Source organism: Solea solea, chromosome 18 (assembly GCF_958295425.1).
Source record: "Solea solea chromosome 18, fSolSol10.1, whole genome shotgun sequence".
Lineage (NCBI taxonomy): Eukaryota > Metazoa > Chordata > Actinopteri > Pleuronectiformes > Soleidae > Solea > Solea solea.
In genome coordinates, this window is record NC_081151.1 from 17,261,427 (window position 1) to 17,282,384 (window position 20,958).

General features: G+C 41.5%; 1 protein-coding gene across 2 annotated transcripts in view; it reads right to left on the reverse strand.

The window, feature by feature from the left end:
* trim9 (tripartite motif containing 9) overlaps positions 1-20,958 on the reverse strand; it is a 44,189-nt gene that overhangs the window by 20,352 nt on the left and 2,879 nt on the right. For both annotated transcript variants that reach the window (XM_058615601.1, XM_058615600.1), the window contains exons 2-3: positions 7,968-8,063; positions 6,185-6,307 (exon numbers count right to left, since the gene is read on the reverse strand). In XM_058615601.1, the coding sequence (XP_058471584.1) occupies positions 6,185-6,307; positions 7,968-8,063 (219 nt within the window). The remainder of the gene's footprint in view (positions 1-6,184; positions 6,308-7,967; positions 8,064-20,958) is intronic.

Consider the following 20,958-nt stretch of genomic DNA (forward strand, 5'->3'; position numbering starts at 1 on the left):
ACTTAGCAAAGCTAATTCCGCACTTTTTAGACCCACTCGTAGAGGGACGGGACCTCATTCCCAGAATGGAAACAGCGTCCGCCATCTTTGCTAACAGTTACGCTAACGGGACCAAGTGTCACTGGTGGGCACGTAACAAAGAAAAGAATTAAGTTATTTCTTGACCCAGGTGAAACTGAGGTTAGGAAGCACAATTTTTCAAAAATACTTCCCATATTCCACTAATACAAAGCTAAATGCTAATCGGTGAAGTATTCCTACATTGGCATGTTGACTAACGGAGCCAGGAATCTACCACTGAGCTAGCATAAAATCTCCTTTTAAAACTGAGATACAAGACCCTATAGCTTCATAGACTAGAAAGCCGACTATAATTCAGGGGCTTTCACATATAATATGTTTTAACGTTAATGTAAAAAATAGTCAATACAGAAGCTGTGAAGAGATTTATGTCAACAAAAATATTGAAGCACCAGCAGGCATCCATCAAATCAGCCCCGGTTATTAAAAAAGGGGAACATTACTGTACAACATTGGATCTGCTGCACATATTATTCTGTGAGTGATTTTGCAGGAAGCGCTGCCTCTTTGTGAAACAAATCACCGTCTTCTCTCCGTTTCTGTTGTGACTGTTGGGGCCACTGCGGCACTTTTGGCCTTGCAAAAACCCTGTGGCAGGAGACGGCCGTCACAGCAGCACAGGCTGCTCTACAGTCCAGTCAGGACCCCACCTTTAAATCTGTTAACAGCCTGACATTACAGAGGTGCAGGAGGACGATTTAATGAGGAAAAAGTTGGAGGAGATAAGGATTCAAGAGAGGTGAGGAGTGATGGCGACAGATAGAGGAGGAGATGAGGAAAGGAGGTTAAGGACAGGTAGGAGGGGTGGAGATACATGAGGAACGAGGGTCTGGAAGAGTAAATCAAACTACAGGATCAAAGGGAGATGATTTAAGAGAACCCTTTCTCCTCCGTGCTCTACAGTTCAAGCTGCAGTGACGATCAGGGAACGTGGCAACTGACACTTAGCTGTCACCGCCTGCACGGCACTGACGCATTTATACACCGAGGCCAACAACTGGCAAATGCAACAGGGTGGAAGTCCTGCATGTAATGCATGATGGGGACAGTGATGGCGAGCAGTGTTTTCTGACTTATATATATGTGTGTGTGCATGTCCAAAAACATACAAACCTATCTTTGGGAGGACATTTTGACCTTGTGGGGACATTTTGTCCGGGATCTACAACTTTAAAGGGCTTTTTCAGGGTTAAGATTTGGTTTAGATTTGGGTTAGGGTTAGACACTTGGTTGGATGGTTAACACGATTCAGAATTACTGGGAAATACTGGAAAATTAAACATTTCAAATGGAGGATATAGGTCCGTGAAGGTACCATACGTGGGTAGATTATATATAGGAATATACAAGAGCGAAAACAAGTAATGTTTATATAAAGGAACATTATTTTAGAACATCATAGAACATTTTAGAAGAGGGTTTCCCAATCCTGGTCCTCAGGGACCCCTGTCCAGCATGTTTTATTTTCCCTGCTTCAACAACCTGATTGATCAACTTTCCATCATTAGTTTCTTCAGAGAGTTCTTTGCCCGGCAAAGGGTAAAGGTTAAGGTCAGGCACTAGAGAATGCATTAGGAACAAGGTTGTTCTTATGTGAGGACATTTCGTCTGGTTCTCACAAGTTTTAAGGCCTTTCTGAGACTTAAGTTGAGGTTAAGGTAAGAGGCAAGGCAGTAGAGTATAGAGTGTCCTCACTATGAACACTTCACTGGAGCTTTAATATTGCATGCTAATCTTCCCACCGCAGCAATAAAAACACTGTTGCTAGGTGAATTAACATAAAGAATTAAACTATGAGACGTATGATTTTTGAATGTTGGAAAATAAAAGACACCACAGAACACTTAACAGGGAGGACAGTAAAATAGCTGTAACTGTAATACAGGAAATAAAAAAGCACTTTAGTGTTGCTGTAATCATTAAACGATGTGAGCTGGGGGGGGGGGGGGGGCTCCGATGAAATCGTCTCCAAAATCCTCCATGATACATCAAAGGACGGCACTGGGAGACGTGATTTATCACGATCAGGTTTATGGATTGACAAAGATTGGTTTCTGTTCAAGTTCAAGTGCATGTCCCAGGCACCAACACCTGAGACCTTCCAGTCTCCTGCTAACCCAAGGTCTTATATGTGGCTGTTTTGCTGCCAGGAAAGAAGAGATGTTCTCTGTAGCAAAACTTTGACCTAATAAAACAATCACAATGACGGATGATCCTTTAAACAAGTTTAAAACCTTTGTAAGTGGATTTCTGAATCATAAAGTGGGACAAATAGCTGCACGGAGGACACAAAACCAGCTGAAATAACTTAACATTTCCTGCCAGCATGAGATTAGGTATACGAGGGCCATGATCCTGTAAACCACAGGTGTCAAACTCAAGGCCCGCGGCCTGGATTTGGCCCATGGATAATATGTTATGTCCAGAAAACGACTTTGGTAGAAGTTGAAGCCACTTTTTGATAATATTACTAAAGTAAAAGTCTTAAAGCATATGACATGTACTGTACTTAAGTATCAAAAGTCATTTTCTGATATAAAATGTAGTTAAGTTTTAGAAGTAAGAGTATTAAAAAAGTAGGAAGTCAGGATTGAGCAGTTCTTCTGATTTTATTTGGGAGCAATGAAGATAGTTAGAGGGCTTTTATCTTAATATATCAACTAAAAAATGATCGAGTACAGCAAATGATTGGCAAAGATACACATGATCACCGTTCTACTGGAATATAGCAGAGGAAATCAGGGTCAGGACATTATTTTACTGTTGATTTTACTGGAAAATCATTCATAGATTTCAACAATATTAACCGCTCTTCTACATTTTATGTTCTTTTGCGAGCAACTGATCTGTATCTAACTTTGAATCATCCAATGTTGATACTCCACGGAGAAATCGGTGTTCATTGCAGTTTACTCTTTAATTTCAAATATGGTCTCTGTTTGCTTTCTTTATTTAAAAGTATAGTAATAAGTAAGTATAGTAAGAATTTTACATATCTGTGATTTTCTTTTCATAATGACTAGAATTAGAATTAATCTTATTTGCACACACACCAATTGCAGTGGGCAGCAATGGAGGTTGGGTACTTTACTCACTGGCACCCCAGCCCTTGACATGTCCCGGGAATTGAACCAGCAACCAGGTGCCACAATTCCTGTTGCCCAAGTGCTATACATGCTTATATAAAGTTAAAAGAAACAGTTAAAAATAATGATGAAATATTCTGTATTAATGTCTTCTACCTCCATGTTGGGATTAGGCTCCAAAATGTAGTGGGTTACCTCCATCGGCTCTAACGCCTCGCTGAACATGAGGATTTGGGTTGGACCTTGTGTTTGCTCGTGTTCCACAGGAACACGGGCTGTGAGTGGCAGCGAGGCTGAAGGAGCTTTTGTAACTCCGACCGTGACAAACCGCCACAAAACAACCTTCCGCCTCTGCTGCGTCTGCACACAAGCGCGCGGGTCAGTCCTCCTGATGAAGTGACTCATGTTATGAAGGACTACTTCTCGCCTCCACAGCCTGAAAACAAGCTCCACGTGTCGCCATGGCGACCAGGAGCGGAGAAGAGAGCTTCGGTGGAGTTGCCATGTCAGCTGCAGCAGCGAACAGATTTCATGTTGTTGTTGTGCTGTTTTTTTTTTTTTATGGCTTTTATCATTATGTTAGGCTTTGTGTGACTGCATCAGCGGGATTAATCAGTGCACCTCGTTAGTTACATAATTGGACACGTAGAAAAATGCACGGCTGGCATTTCAGTTTCACGCAACAATCAGCTCTGAATATGCAAATAAAGATGCAACATCTGGGAAAAACACACACACACACACACACACACACACACGCACAAAAGAAGGGACTAAGATTATGGTCAGGACCGGAGCAGATCCGGATCAGTTACAGCTGTGTGATGACCTCGTCCGCTGAGCCACATGCTAATGAATCAGAAAAGCTTCCCACTGACTCTCAGTGTCAGAGGGGAACCAATTACTGGAGGTGCACTTCAGAGCAACCCCAGTGACTCCTCCTCCTCCTCCTCCTCCTCCTGGTACACACTGTAAATATTAAGCCCATTCTAGATTACATTCTGGTTATTTAATGTATACACTGTACAGTTTACTCTATTTTTAATAATCTCGACTGTACATCCTTGATGTGAAAATGCACGTTTATTATTCAGAACTTTACTGTCTTTGCTGCTGTAAAAATGCAAATTTCCCCACTAATAAAGGGTTATCTTATCTACTGCAGCTGATATGAACCGACCTCCTCCAGGAGCAGATGATAAATTAAGATGAAAAGCAGAGCAGCACAGATTTATATAAGCTTGACACACCATCCGGTGGTGATTTCTGGTCTTTGAAACAGGGGGAAGCTCATTTCAGGTGCAGTTATTTATACATACATTCTTACATAACGTTTGCAAATGCGCTAATTATGTAAAACAAAAATGCTATAACAGCGTTTTTATTTACAGTGGATATGTACAAATGCTGTCGTGTATGTTTCTGCAACGCTGTCGACCAAAAACTGGCTCCGCCCTTCAGACAGTTCCTCCAATCACCACGCAGAAGCCCAGCGTCGGTGCCCGCCCACTACTCCATTGACTCCCAGAGAAGCTGAGCTTCCGCGGAAGTGACGGTTTTGCCGCATTTGTCCAATCACCGCAGTGAAAAAAAACTATTCTGTGTCATCATATTCAGAACAGGTGGTTTAAATGCGGAGGCTGCTACGGGAATACGGAAATCACGTAAGGCGATCCATCGGAACGGACTCGTGACACACTCTAACCGCGTTCTAGCGCACAATTAGTACAGAAATGTAAACACAACATATTTGACTTTGACATTTTCGAGGAAGCGGAGCTTCTCTCGCTGTCTTAGCGCAATCACCACTGACCAAACATCCAGCAACAAGGCTCCTCACAAAAAAAAGAATCAGCATATATCACCTGTTTTATATTCCCTCCAGTGGCTCCCTATTAATTTTAGATTTCAATCTCCTCTCACTTTATGAGCCGGGGCCATAAATTGAGGTCCTCATGCAAAGGCCGTCTAAACATCCACCGATCCAGCTTCAGGACGAGGAGTGATTTCATGATTTTTCCTTGTTTTTTTTCCTTTTTTTTCTTCTTGCTTTATTGCGATTGATTTTTACTTAAAAAACACATTCACATTTTGTGTTATGTATAGGTTGTTGTCTTATTCTGTGTCTATCTTTTGATATGTGTGGACCCACCATTCAATAGACTGAATCTGCTGTTTGTTGTGAACTATATTTAAAGGTGCAGTATGTAAAATTTAGGTGAAATTTAAGACAGAATAATTAGACATGTCTTTTTTATGAGCTTACAATCACCTACTTTTATTTTTATTATTGTTATTATCGCCCAGCTAACCGAAGGCTACACACGTCCTTCCAATACTTGTGAGGTGAGGAACCTTCAGCTGCAACATGAAGTATCCCCAGTTATTATTCTATTGTTGTTTTTTAAAAGCATTTTTCAGCCTTATTTTGAAACATGTTTTTCTTGCATTAAGATTCAGCGAGTGACACGCAGAGCCTCCCATGTGTTGGCCAACAGACTGGACCGGACCCTCTTGGAGGGTCTTCTGTGTCTCTGCCCGCCATTAAACACCAGTCTATCATGAACAGCCCTCCTTCATTAATGAAACCGATTTGACATGAAAACGCAGCATTTTCAAAACCCACACAAACTAGACAATCTAGTATCTGCTGTATAGAAGTGAGTTATTTATAATCCATGCTCTCGAAGAATCTGCACATCCACATCTACATATTCCATATGAGGCGGAAGTCAAAGAAAAACAAGAGAACGTGTACGTAATTGCACATATACAGTATGTACTGTATGAGTCTGTGAGCCATGTTTCTCAAACCGCCTACACGTGTGAAACCTTGATTCTACAGACCGCCCAAGCGTGAAATTGGATGCTGTATGGCACAAATGTGTCTCTCCCTCCTCCCCCTTCAACCTCGTCTCTCTCCTTCAATGTGCTGTTGCTGATGGTTCACAATAAAACGTCTCTGGAATCGTTGGTTTTTTTTTTATCATCAAATGTCGTTTTTAGAGGCCACTTACTTTTAGCTTGTGCTCGTGCTCTTTGTTTACTTGGGACAGCAGCTGGGCCTTGCGCCGGTTCAGCGCGTCGATGAGGGCGTCGCACTGGGCCACCAGACACGCCTCGAACTCCACGCCGTTCTCCTGCAGGGGAAACACGCACAGACGCGGGAAAATCAGGACATAATCATACAAATAAAAGCAGAAAATGAACCCTGAAACATAGAAACGTTGCGATTTTGAGTCACGTTTGCTTTCAGAAATGTGTTTAAATTCATTATTGTAAACATAAATCCCAGTTGCTGACTTTTCTGGGAGATGAGAGTATTCTATTTATTTATTTTGATGTCTTAACAACCTATACAGAGCTTGACTTAACAATCTAGATAATTATCTCAACGGATGCTGTAAAACCCTTAAATGAAGTATCCAAAGTATTCTTCCGTTTGTGACGCGTCATGTGTCGTCCGTCAGAGAGGTGGGCGGGTGAAATCAACATCAGCACTATTGCATGACTGAGTCCTGTACAGTTACACCACCACACTCTGCTCATTTTCACACATCCCAAACTTCCACCTCCTCGCTTCCTCTCCAAAGTTCTCTCCACCGCTTTCCCGCCCTCGTGTCTCCGAGACTTTCCCTCGAACGTCATCGGACTCTGTGACAAAGTTATTTAAAATCCCACCTTCCTCCTCAAATCCGCCGATTAGTTTGACTGAAGCTTTGTCTCCTCAACCAAATATAAATATATATATGTGATCGCACAGAATGTGAATGAAGGAACAAAATCCCACACTCTCCAAAGACAGAAACCTGCAGTTAGAAAAAATAGTCTCCTGTTGCTATGGCGATGCATCGGTTTCACTGAATGAGACTGAATGTCTCTACTGTCCTTGTGTGACTAATGCACTGTCCACAGGAGGCTCGCTAATATGTGTTCTTCAACGGCTGGTGCCAACAAATGAAATGATAATCACTGTCGCCAGAGATTTATTGTATTCCAACAGCATCATTTTGGATTAATTTTACACAAAAACGGTCTATGAGCACTAAATATGAGGCTTATATGTCCACTGTGTTACATTTAAGAGAATTTAATTGAACGTACTAGCCATTAGTATGGTTGATTAAGTCTATAATCACTTTAAAATGATTGTATAAAAAAGGTGTTTGAGTTTTTTAAGGCAAGGGCCTTGGATTATAGAGGGTGACGTCAGGTTTCTACAGCAGACAAACCAGCCACAGATTCACACTTTAAGTAGTTAGAGTGGGAGAGTGGAGAGAGTGGAGAGAGATGTTAAAGAGTGTTTACATCCTTTCTGGTATGTGAAGGCCACCGTAGTTCCCTGATGCACTGAGGAAAGGTCCTGCGTTTGTTGGCCGCTCTCAATATCAACATAAAGATCATTATTTTGATATCATGATGGAATAAATTTTTACCACCGAGGAGAAACTGCACCTTATTACATATGTATATTTATATTTATACTTATCTTTATATATATATGTAAATAATTTCCTTCCTACTTGTATTACTTACTTGTATATTGTTTGTTTGTTTATTATCTATTGTTGAGCTGCTGTAACGCCGTTTTCTCTCCACTGTGAGATAAATAAAGCTATCTTAATCTTAATATTGTGATATAATAACCCTACTGTTGTTTACTTGACTGGCCCCTGCTAACCAAACTAGACACTCAGTGGCCCCCAGGTCATTTAAGTTTCAAACCCCTGCTCTGACTAATAACAAATCAACAAAGCCAGGGATTTAAAAACATTTTTCACAGTGACACTATTTGAGTACCTGGATGTGCTGGACCATGTTTCTCAGCTGGACCAGGAACTCCTTGGCCTCAGTGGCTCGGTCTGACAGGACGTTGAGAGCCTGGGACAGCTGACCCTGCGGAGAACAAAGAGAGGAGGTCATGGAGTTAAAGGACGGCTTTGTACATGTATATAAAAACATTCCGCTCCTTTATATACAATACATACATATATATATATATATATATATATAAATATACATATATATGTATATATACATATATATATATTTATATATATACATATATATGTATATATACATATATATTTATATATATACATATATGTATATATACATATATATATATTTATATATATGTATATAAATACAGTATATATACAGTTGATAGGTGTTGACATCGTCCTGAAAGCTTGAATGCTGGTGACAGTGATAAAATGCCAATCATGAATTGCAACAAATACATCCGGGACCCTTTCATATTCATGTCAATGTTATTTAATTGTAGCAATAGTGAAATAAAAACTGCACAAACATATATTTCTTAAAACAGTTCCAAAATAATTAAAAAAAACATGTCAGCGTTAATTTTTTCCCAACTTCCTGCCCATTACTACCTTCAGAATCCTTTTTCCTGTGTCACCTGATGAACATGTAGGGTGAGAGGGCGGGGCATTTATTTAGAGACGATCATTTACACTTGCATTAAAATTAAATTAAAGAGGCCATAGCCCGGCAGTGCCAATTAACGCCGCGTTTTTGTGTGTATCTGCGTCATTACCTCGTTTATGAAGCCCTAAAAGTTCATAACAATCAGTTCAGCCACTGCTGAGAGCGCAGGGTTTGACTGTTTTCCTGAGCTCTACGAAGCGGAACGGCACTTCCGTTGACTAGTTACGTCACTGGCGAATTTCACCACTCCTCTAAACAGCAGCGCCTCCTAGTCTGGCAGATTCGGTGACGTACTTTCAACCGTAGAAGAAGAAGAACTACTCTCGTTGTAGCTGCTGAGCTCCGTACAACCGATACGCTCAGCAGCTACAACGAGAGTAGTTCTTCTTCTTCTTCTTCTTCTATGGTTGTAGAAGAAGAAGAAAAGTAGCAATATAAAGCAGGACACAGCACCAAACTTCACCTAAAGGAAGGAGCAGTGCCAACAATACGTATATTACAACTTCTACAAACCGTAAAACTGTCTTTGTGTGCTTGTTTTGTTGTTTAGCATTAGCGATAGCCGGCTACAGGCTAAGCTACATGCTACGCTCGTGTTGCATTTGCATGTGTGTTTATCATCTCGGTAACCACAACGTTATCCAAGCTACAGGCGTCCTGCAGAGGTCAGATTCCGGATTAAATGCGTAAGGGATTACGGCATTACTCAATGTTTTGATAATTGCTAGCGGTGCGTCCGCCTTTCCAGTGTGGGAGCTGTGGGTCTGAGAGCTGACGTGCCAATTACGTCACTTCCAGGTAACTGGCCAATCACAAGACAGTCCGTGTTATGTGGGTGTGGTTTTGGTCTGAAACAGCGCGGCTGACGAGAGCGTCAGTGATGAGACATTTACATCGGCTCGTTTGTAGCGACTAGGACGTTTTTGACCATAGAAACGACTTCATGTTTGTAAGTACACCTCCATATCTCACATATAAGTGAGATAGGACCATGAGTAAAGTTAAATAAAGCATTACAAGCATAGTCTCACGAGCATAGTGAGTCTCACAGGAGGATGAGCAGCTTCATTAAACCCACTCATTGACATTAAAGCTCCAGTATGTAACACCCATTCCTTTTTCAGTATGTCACTACCTCGCTCAAGTTTCGGAGAAGTGGGGTCGATTCCTTAACCTTAAGTTTGCTGTGGCCTTGCTTTACGAGCATAGCTATCTCATAATGAAAAGTTTTAAAAATCGGTCCGCTTTAAAATTTAGCTCAATACAGTTCTGATATCGATGTATCGCTCAGTTCGTTTGAGTTAACTTTTCCAGCCATAGGAAACAAACTCCCAACTTCTGTGTGAACTCATGTGAAACGGATAAAAGTCAACTGAGGAAACAAAGCTGCTTCACAGCCGCGGTGACGCTGACATTTTCAAGTGTCGGGAGACAAAAATGCAGAGTCAGCCTAATTCTCACAATCGCATAAGTGACATTTCATGTGCAACAGTACAGCGCTTGACAGTTGCACGCTTCTGTTATTGGATTACTCCTCCGGCACTCATGGGAAGTGGCGCTGCTCCTGTTTGAACAGTCAGTGTGGAAAACAAACGTGGGTTTTCATGTATGCGGAGCTGGGGTTGTGTGAACTGGGAGGCGACGGAGCCAGAGAGGACGCGGCCTGACCCTGTGGGAACATCCTTCGAATGAGTGAACCCAACAACCGCTATCTTAGGGAGTGTATTGTCCACTGGGAGGATAAGAGGGTACAGGGGAAAAAAGAGGGGGGGAAAAAATCACTTCAACTCCGGAAGACAGCAATAAAAAATGGCTAAAAAGCTGATATGGTGGAAAACGCTGTGAAAACATCCCATCATACGCAGCACACTCCTCTGTGTCAACGCAGCTCTTGGAGTTTGACGTCGCTCGGTCGAGTGGGAATTCCGTGTTGCGGGGGCCCGACGGCTGAACTTTGACCTCTGAGTTTGGGAAACCATGACAGCTGTCGCTAACGTGAGTCGACAGCACCGGGGGACGGACTGAGCTGGTAACAGCTGAGCAACGAGTGGAATGTAAACTGTGCACGACTGTGTAGGATGTGGAGGAACTTCCTCTTTGTCAACTTGGGAATCGCACTTCAGTGTCTCAGGAGACGCAGAGAAAATCCTTTCTCCCATGGAAATATATTTCAAAGTAGATTTTTATTGAGTTTTAGTTTAGTTTGAGTTATTTTTAAGTCATTCTTTGGTCACTAGAGCCCAAAATGACTTTAATCTCTAACTCTAAATACTATGTTTTCTCTAATCAATTGACCAAAAACCTACATTTACATACACTGGCCACTTTATTAAGTACACAAGACCTAATTAAGTGTTAAACCAAGTGGCAACCGGTCGTGATGTCACCCACAGAAATTTGAACTACCATTCTGAAGCCTCGAGATTTGGCCGACGCTGAACTGACGTTCACAGACGTCACCTATAGGCAGACAATCACACTGATATGAGTACATATAGATTATTGCTTCCTGATCGGCTTCAGGAGGAAAACAAGTCCATCTACATCCAATTTTATTTTACAGTCTATGTTTCAAAACAGTCTGGCAATTCTCCTCTGACAGGACGCATCAAAACAGCATTTTCAACCATGGAACTGCTGTTCACTGGCCTTTTTCTTTGATGGTTGTGCATGAGGATCCCAGTAGATCAACAGTTTCTGAAATACTCAAACCAGCCCATTCGCCTCCAACAACCATGCTACATTCAAAGTAACTTAAAAGGACCTTTTTTCTCCATTCTGATGCTTGGTTTGAACTGCAGGTCATCTTTACCATGACTATGTGAGATATCAGCTTATTGTAATATAAAATTGATAAATCAAGCAAGATTTTTTGCACTTAAGGAGCAGGAACTGTCAGCATTTGTCAACACAGTCATTAAAAATATGGGTTTTCCCCTCAAATTTCAGCTTTTTCATACGGTGATGGATGCTGAGGAGGAAGCTTGCCCTGTCGGTCAACATTCAGCAAGTTCTCGATTGTCTGGAGGCGTTTTTCCACAGTGTCAGTTCGAGAGCCTGCAGCGCTCCCTCCTCCAAAAACCAGGTCAAAGCGTGCTGTGAAAGTAAAGGCTGTTATATTTCTGCACAGCTCGCAGCGACGTCCTCGCTGAAGACAGATTTCACCAACAGATGGGTTGGACGGTGCGATGGGATGGCGACCAAAGCTTTTACAGTTTGAGGTTTGGAAATGGACGGAGGCTACTTCTGACTGTGCTTTAATTCATTTAATTAGCTTCTGTTGCTAGCACTGCACACCAGGGGTTTACAAAGATTATTTTATTATTAGGAAATTTAAAACAGAGGTAAAGAAGGCAGCCTGCTCATTTTCCAGCCGTCCATATGCCCAGACTACATACATAATACTTTCTATAAATGACCGCATTTCTCAGGTTTCTAATGATTCATGTAGAAACGAGGTCAGCTTTTTCGAGCCTTGCTGAGTGCAGCCAAAAATGTTAAAGCACATAAAAACGTTTAAGAGAAAAACCCTGTTTAGATTCCCTACAGTGTAACATGCATTTTTTTTAAATTGCAAGAGGAAAACCCGTTATCTCCTTTATTGCAGGTAGTTAAGACTTCACCTGGACATGATTGCAGTGGCATCATAGCAGAAAACACACACCATGTAATGCTCCATTCGTGCATTCAAGAAGTTCAAAGTTCAGTTTTTGCATATAAAAATAAGTTAGTGTTAATTTGTTTTACTACTTAACTCCTTCAACTGTTTAAACAAAGTGTTTCAGCAGTGGAAGAAATGTCTACATTGGTTGGATCAGCCATGTTGGGCTGCATCCATGGTTACATCGTGCAGCCTAAAGTAAAGACCAATACATTGTGGACCACACACTGACGTTCACAAACAGGTTTTTAACATCATGTCAATATGATATTGTTGGTCAAAGGTCATAAAGCAAAATAAACATTATCCTTTATTCAGTGCAGTTTCTGCTCTTGCGCTTTTGGAGAGAAAAGAAGAAAGACACGACCATCCAACCTCAAAGCGAAACCACGAGTCACATGGATGAGGTTTCCATCGTTTTCCTGGATGATTGATGAGAACTATCAGCCGTAACTTATCATGCATGATATTTACATCTCATCATACTTGAATTTGCATTTTCACATCTTGCCATGAGAGCAGTCTTCACTGTCAAGGCGTGATTCATCCAATTGTAAATGTAGCTCAGAATGTGTCCTCAGAGAGTGGAGGACTTTATTTGTATTCTTCATTTTTAAGATTTTTACCCAACAATTCTCCATTCACATTAACTCAAATGACTTAAAGCTGGCCCCCAAGGATGAAACATATCATTTTGGAAACCGTCAAAATTAAAACCATTCTGCTGCAGAGGGGCATGCTGGGAATCAGCTCCACGGGGTTTGTTTATATGGTGGGGTGGTCTTACTCTTTGGAAAACACTAATCAGCTCAGTAATGAAGCATGTGTGTAAAATGAATAATTCACTGCAGCCGCTCCGGGGCCATACTATGTGTTCCTCTGTGGCTGTTGAGCCAACTGGCCAATCGGTCACAGGAAATCTGTGGATGTCAGAGAGGCATCACTGCCAATTTGGATTAAAGCAACTCCCTTCTCGGAAGTGGGAAGTGCAATGACGGGAGTAGGTGGGTGTAATGTCACTGCTGAGCTCTTTAAAGCTGCTGCAAGGTAAAGCTACTCCTCCTCAAGCCAATTATGAATATCCACAAAATGATGCATCAGTTCTAGGGGCAAAGACAGCGTTTAAGTTCTCCTAACCTACTTTCATATACAGAAGAGGATTACATATTAATTTATTTGGGAAAAAATTTTAAAAATTAAACACAAAGACAAAATACTGAGAAAAAAAAAAATGAATTCTGACTATATTTTATTTTTACCTTTGGTCTTAATTTTCCGTCCATAAAGCTGCGTTACCACACTTTTATTTTACGGACTCTACTCTTTCTCAAAGCTGCAGGGGGAAAATAAACAAAAACTAACAGTCTCGTAATGCTCATTTAATCTTGTGTGTAATTCATAGTTATTCAGTTACACACTGTGTGCAGGCGTAAGTTGAAGGTGAAGGAAAACACCAAACAAATTCAACATTCCCAGCAGTCAAAAAACCCTGTTTAAAACCATGTTGTTTACAAACAGGTTTTTAATGGTATCACTGGGAATACAAGACACTGGTTAACATCCTAAATTCATATTTGTCTCATTTTTGGCTAACGTCCATCATAATTTCCAGCAAAAGGCAGCAACACATTCATTTATTTGAAGGCTAATGGATAGTCAGCTAGCCTAGCCATTAGCCTAGCCATGAATGTACTCTTAACAACTTGAGAGCACACTCATGGCGAGCGAGTTAATTGAATCTTTGCTCGATTTTTTTTTGGCAGCGACGCCAATTCCTGCTTTATTTCCTTCACACATGCATTTGCCTGCCATTAGCTTAGCTGTTAGCTTAGCCACGAGATGTGAATGTTGGTGACAAATCTGACCATTTTAATCACAAGAAAGGGCTCAATATTTTATAATTAAATCAATTGTATCAACTGAAACTAATGAGAGAGGGACTGAAGTAGAAGATAAAAAGCGGACAATGTGTTGTTGTTTTCTTCTTCCTCTGTTTTGTTTCCCATTTTTCGCAAAGGTTCAACCACTGGCAATGTTTTCATTACCTTTTTTCTAGCTAGCTCAAAAATCATATATATTATACTGTTTAATTAGTATACTCTTTAATTATAGAGGTTTTTTTGGCGCATTTTCATTATTAATTGTGTTTCCCCCCCTTGACAGCATCAGCAACCAAAGACACCGACATGAAAGGTTGTTTACATGAACTGCCGCAGCCCTCAGAGATAATACATTTTCAATTATTGAACAAGAGACTTGGTGATATTTACCGTCTCGGGAAACATTGTGTTGTTAAAAAATTAAGCCGCTACGACTCCCAACACCCTGGAACGGTTAAGACTTGGCCACAATGTGATCCGACTCTGCGCTTAACAAGATCCCACATGAAACTGTTCCGCACGAGCAGAACCTAAGTGGCTGGTGCATTATTCATGGCTTATATCTGCTGTCATCAATAATGCAGGAGAAGTCGTTAACTATCCACACACACAGAAAAAAAGTGAACAAACCCGGATAATAATATAGTGAGGGCTTTTTAAAGTTGTCACAGTTTCTATATGTGAGAAACAGAGGCCTTATTTGACGGACACCTGGGACAGCACAGCAGGAAATGGGGCAGGAGTGATCTATTCTTGTCTGTGCCACTTCTATCTGGCGAGAGCATCGTCTCCAAGAAAATGATCCAGGTGCCGACCTGCCGCTCTGTTTTGACTGTGTCAGGAAGATGACACATGGTCAGGAAAAACCTGTCAAGAACAGAGTCCGAGCAGAGAAGTGAAGAGTGTATTTACTGCTAAACCAGAGGAAGAAGTGGTCTCCTGAAGTGCTTTGTCACAACCGGAGCTAAATCAGGTCAGTCAGCTGAGCACCGGCGACTTCGTATAAAAACAGAGGTGCAGTTTCTGCTGCTGTTCGGATTGAATATTTCATCTTCACACGTAGGAATGAATTCTTTTCTCATGCAGTTTCTTACACAAAGTCCCTAAGGCCTTGTTTGGATTGCAGCCCAAATCGGATTTGTAAGCATATCCAATTACAAATACAACACAACAGTATTTCTACCAGAGAAAACTTGTGTACCCCTGGTGGTACGCGTACCACAGTTTGAGAACCATGGCGCTAATGCAAGGATGAGAATGTAAAGACACGAAAAACGATTATATTGCAGTCTTTGTGATTTGCTCATTTGTTGTTTCAAACTGCACTGTTCGGCCCTAATGGTGTGTATTTATGGATTGAGTCATTTAAGGCTTTTAACCGTTTTCTAAAGCATCCACAATGTTGCCATGGTTACTAACAGCCTGGTTAAAGCACAGAATGTATGTGGGTTAAATTTGGGAGAACTACAACTGTCCCATCAAACAATGGAAAAGGATTCTCTCGAGCCAATCAGAACGACGCATTCTCTTTTGAAATAGTATGTCTGACTTTTCACATATATCATGCAGTTTTTTCTTGTTTGTCCTTGTTCAAACGTGTCCGTGTCCTCTTTGAAATTGTCTTTACTGAAGTTTTCTATGGACTCTTGTGCAGCCTGAGGGTTTAGCTTCATCACCTGTGGTTGATAAAAAAAAAACGACCACACTGATGTTGATGAATTGTTGCAGATAAAAAGAGGGTCACTGCCGGATTTAACCGGTGCTGAGCCTCTGCTGCTCACATTTCAGGTGAAGCCCACTTCCTTATGCAACCGGTAATCTCATTTTAATATCTGATTTGGTATAACTTATCTGCATCAGAGGAGCTATGATATAACAGAGCTTGGTGAATTTTTAAAAAGAGGCAAAGCTCTTCAACATCTGACAAAAACAAATAATCTTGGCATTCATTTATGAACAGAAATCAGAGCTTTCTTTTTTGTCTTTTTTCAGGCCACAAAGGGAAATGAACACCGTCGAGTTTTCCTGCATTTATCGTTCTCTGATTCCACGCCTAGAGCAAGTTGAAATATTCAGCCGGTTTAAGTTTCCCCACCCAGAAGTTACATGAAAATACACAACAAAAGGCCTTCCGTTCATTAGCATTTCCTGTGCAGACAAACGTCGTTCTACTTCTTTAATTAACATCTACAAAGCTCATCTCTTTACATGGCACCCTGAGGTGTAAATATGACCACCTATAAATGCAGCAGCGTCAACCCCAACAACTGCGAGGCGTTCAAGTTCCCTCCCACTGTGAAATCTCAGTCCCGTCTCATCGCCCGATCAGTGAAATTACACTCCGCTAACAAGAACAGCTGAGCGAGCGTGTCATTTAGCCGCACATAATCGTGACGTACGTAAAGATTTATTCCACATTATCACCACAGGTCGTTGGGCCTTTATTGATTTGTTGATAAAAGTGTAGCACTCAGGAGAGCAGAGGAGAACGTTCAGCTTTTTACACCGAAGCAGAACCCAGGAACATAATTCTACTCTGGCGTTCGACATTTTCCATTCACAACATGAATCCAATCAAATCCACAAACCTCATTATGAGACCCTGATTGGAAAATGAATAAAACTCTAAATATAAAATGTCTGACCAGCCAATTTTGACCAAAACTACCAGGTCACAGCTGAATATCCTTTCATGGGTGTTAGAGAACACATGTAGCCTTCAGTTAGCATCAAAATGGAAATTATTATTGGCTACAGTAGCAACACAGTGGCTTGGGGAAATAAAACATATCACACTATCAGGTGATTGTAAAGAGATGTTGATTTTAAGTCTTTGTATACTATCTACAGTGATAGCCGTGATAGCTATTCATTTATTTACACAACTGAAGTTCTGTCAATTCGGTTGCGTGCCCTCTAGTGGAATAGTATGTGAAGTATACACAGCAAGCAACTTTATGAGAAGCTCTTTGGTTGTCTCTGTATTATTTTTATTTTATTTTTTATTTGACGAGGACAATGCATATTAATGAACACGTTGTGACGCACATGACGTCGTGTAAATATGCCAGATTTAGCTCAAAGCTAATTTCCATCCGTAGTCCTCCCATTAAAAGACGAACATATCATAAAAAACAAACCGATGACAATAGAGATAAAAATAACAACACCATTAGCCATGAATATAAGAGAAAACACAATATTAGCAGCAATTGTTCAATAAATTACGATTAATGATAGGATATCATATGAGACAAAGGCTACAGTTACACTGTATTAAAGGCATTTTATTCGTGTGTGCATATTTGGTGGGACAGTAACCATTCTTTAAGCTGATTTTTAAATGCATTAAATGTGGAACTGTCTCTAATTGGGGTTGGGATACGATTGCAACATGCGCTGCCTTTAACAGTTAGTGATTGATTGTTTACGTCTGAAGAATTCCTCCAACGGGGGAGGAGCCAGCCCGTTGAGGGTTTTATAGATAAGGCAGCTAATTTTGAAAGTTTGAAGATTTTCAAAGCTCAAGAAGTTGCACCTTTGCAATAATTGGACAACGATGAGAAGAGTATGGTTTTCTGGCAAATGCCTTGATGGCTTTTTTTATATAGTTGTTCATTTGGTTTCAGTGTGGTGACACTAGCGAACGACCATATCACAAAACAGTATTCGATGTGGGACAGAATCATGCAACGAAGATAAGATTTAGCTATCATTTAGAACCCAATTCAGACTCATGACAAAAAGCTCATTTGTGCATACTGTAACATTTCTGCAACATCTAATATTCCAAATAAGAATACCAGCCAATGTTCTTCCCGTGTTTGCGTGGGTTTCTCCATGTTCTCCGGTTTCCTCCCAGTGGATGGTTGTTTGTCTCTATGTGGACCTGTGATGGACTGGGGACCTGTCCAGGGTGTAGCCCGCCTATCGCACCAGCGCCCCCCCCTTGACTCTCATGAGGAGGATAAAGATGATGCCAGAAGATGAGTGAGAATACCAGCCGAGTAAAAACTGGACATTTTTAGCGAACGTATTTGGCAAGTCAAAATAAAATCCCATTTGTGGCTCCTGACTCAGGGAAGGACGAGTCTCCATGTGGCTAAACAGCGTGTATATCAGAAGGGGGCACATGTGCAAAGTGAAAAATCACTTGTGAATTCCTCACATTCCTCATTTGACGGCCGTGTTCCGTTTGCTTGCAGAACTCGAACGGGAAATTTCATCATCACTTCATTTTTCAAATCTCCTCGACTGCCTCGGATTTATCTCTCCTCTTGCAACAGGGCAAATTACTAATTTTCCCTTCTTTTTTTTTTCTTTTTTTACAATCTGTGATTTATTTCCTGCATACCCATGCATCATCTCGCCTTAAGCTTCCATTTGATTTATCACCTTTAATTGCCACTAAATGGACTGAGGTGACGGAGTGTGACCTAGATTGCATGGGGGGGGGGGTCTTGTGTGACATCTTATGGCATCCGTGATGACATGAGGACCACTCACTGTAAGGAGATTTAACACTGCGACGATGGCCCTTTACTCATGCTAATGTGATTTACTGAGATTAACACGAAACGCCCGATCAACAGGAACAACGGGAAACCCTCTGACGAACCTAGCGCAGCCAGACGAGAGCTGACCGAGTCACTCTTCGACGCCTGCTCCTCCTTTGTAACCGGAATTGACTTTGGAGTCGTGAAATTGATTTAACATTGTGGCTTAGACATGGTCACGCAACCCCAAAGGCATGGGGGGGGGGGGGGGGGGGGGGGGGAACCACAATGGTTGTTATTGCCAGCGAGACCAGCAGAGAGGTCAAGGGAGAACATGTATGCGAGAGCAAACTGCTGGGAGTAATGATCTAAAGCAGACGTGCACACAAACACACACTGTAGAAGAAGGAGGGGAAGTCTGAAAAGCATCAGGGATGGATTCCTCCTGGGCTCCAGTATCTTAGAGACCTCTTCTGATCTGCACAACATCAAGAGAGAATTGGTTGCCATGGCGGCAGGTGGCTCAACTCTTTGTCCGTACAGAGAGAGGTGTTTCACAGAGAGAGGGAGGGAGGGAGGAGAATAAAAAAAAAACCTTGAAGGAAATCACAGAGGAAAAATAGACAAGAACTAATGAAATGATATAAGCACAGGGAGGGAGAGTGCTGCCACGTTTTCCACTACTAAAATGTAAATGTTGCATTTGTGGGTTTTTAACGTTCATCAATGAAATACAAGGTTGAAATAACGCAGCAACACAAACTTGACATGCAACTATTACTATGGTTACTGCTTGTTTTCACTGTTTACAGCCTATCTCAGTAAAGGTACTGTACTCGGTCGAAACTCAAGCCTGTCCAAACCAAATTTAAGGCAGCAACCATCCATCCATTATCTACACTCTGAGCAGACAAGGAGTGAGAGGCTGGATACCCTCTGGACAGGTCACAAGGTCAACACACATCCACTCACATTAAGGCTCTAATTGACCAAACTCCAATATGCATGTCTTTTGGGGTAAATTTGAAGGAAACATGGGAAAAACCCCACAGACAGACATGCAACGTCCACACAGAGAGAGACCAGTTAAACAGGGGTTGAGCCTCACATTGTTTCCTGTCATCACAAACACACAGAGACATAATCATCTGCAGCTTAGACAATTCATCGTTGATGCTTCCGCAACATCCAGTAGTGATGGACAGAAAAAAATGAATAACAATGTCCAAGATCCGTTTGCATTTTTGACTTCTCAACCGCAATGAGGTGAACTTGGGGGTGATGTGACTCGCAGTTCCTATGTAAATAGAACGTAGTAGTGACCTTGCGCCCCCCCCACCCCAGAGTGCTGAATATCCCGATCTTTTTAGCAGTAAAATCCACTTCTGAATCTTTATCATGGGAACTTTTTCAGTCATACGTCTCACTTTTCTAGCGCTATGAGAGCACTATAGGTTCTAGTGACACAGCAAATACAGAGAGAGTTGTGTGGAGCTCATAGGCCTGATTAGCATTCTGTGAACACACCATGACATTTTTTCATAGTTAAAAGTGACACATTTACAGCTTTAAGCTGAATCCACGAGACAAAATGGAGGAGTGACTGATCCGATTTCAAGGGAAAGCCAGTCTCACCGCTCTTGCAAAGTTCCTGAGTTTCAACTCTGTAATCATGTTGCAAAAACACAATTAATGCATCAATATCTGCGGGATACGGAAAACAGTCTCATTGTTTCCTCTGGTGAGCTTTGTGAGGAACAGCCCAGAGCGTTAAAAGATGCCCATCCTCACCAGTGCCAGCTCTGAGCCATCTGTTACAGTTCTGTAGGCAACAGCAGCAGCTTCACATGACAGGTCAGAAATAAGCAGGTGCCATGGTAGAAGCCAAAAGGAGGGTGGATAACTGCTGGATACTGGCACCAGCACCTCCGGTACCATTGATTAGGTGTCTAAAAATACTCCTTCAGCTTCTTTTTTTTTTTCCATTTTAGAGCCAAGCAAAAAATGTCATCAACTTTTCAAGTGATGACAATTTGACGCGAGTGAAGCGTTCGACCCCCCCCCCTCTGAGTTTTCCATCAATTTTAAAACTGACCCCTAAAATCTGGGGTCACACACTATCACAGCATCATCGAGTTGGAGATGATTGGACTGGAGCTCTGCTAAATGGCTGTTTTGTGACATATACAGTAATATACCGTGGCAGTAAAAGAAAGAGGACAGCACAGCTGAGGCTGTGTGTCACGGATTGTATAGAAAAAATGGACACGAACTGCACTTGTGAAGCCTCAAAATTCGTCCCC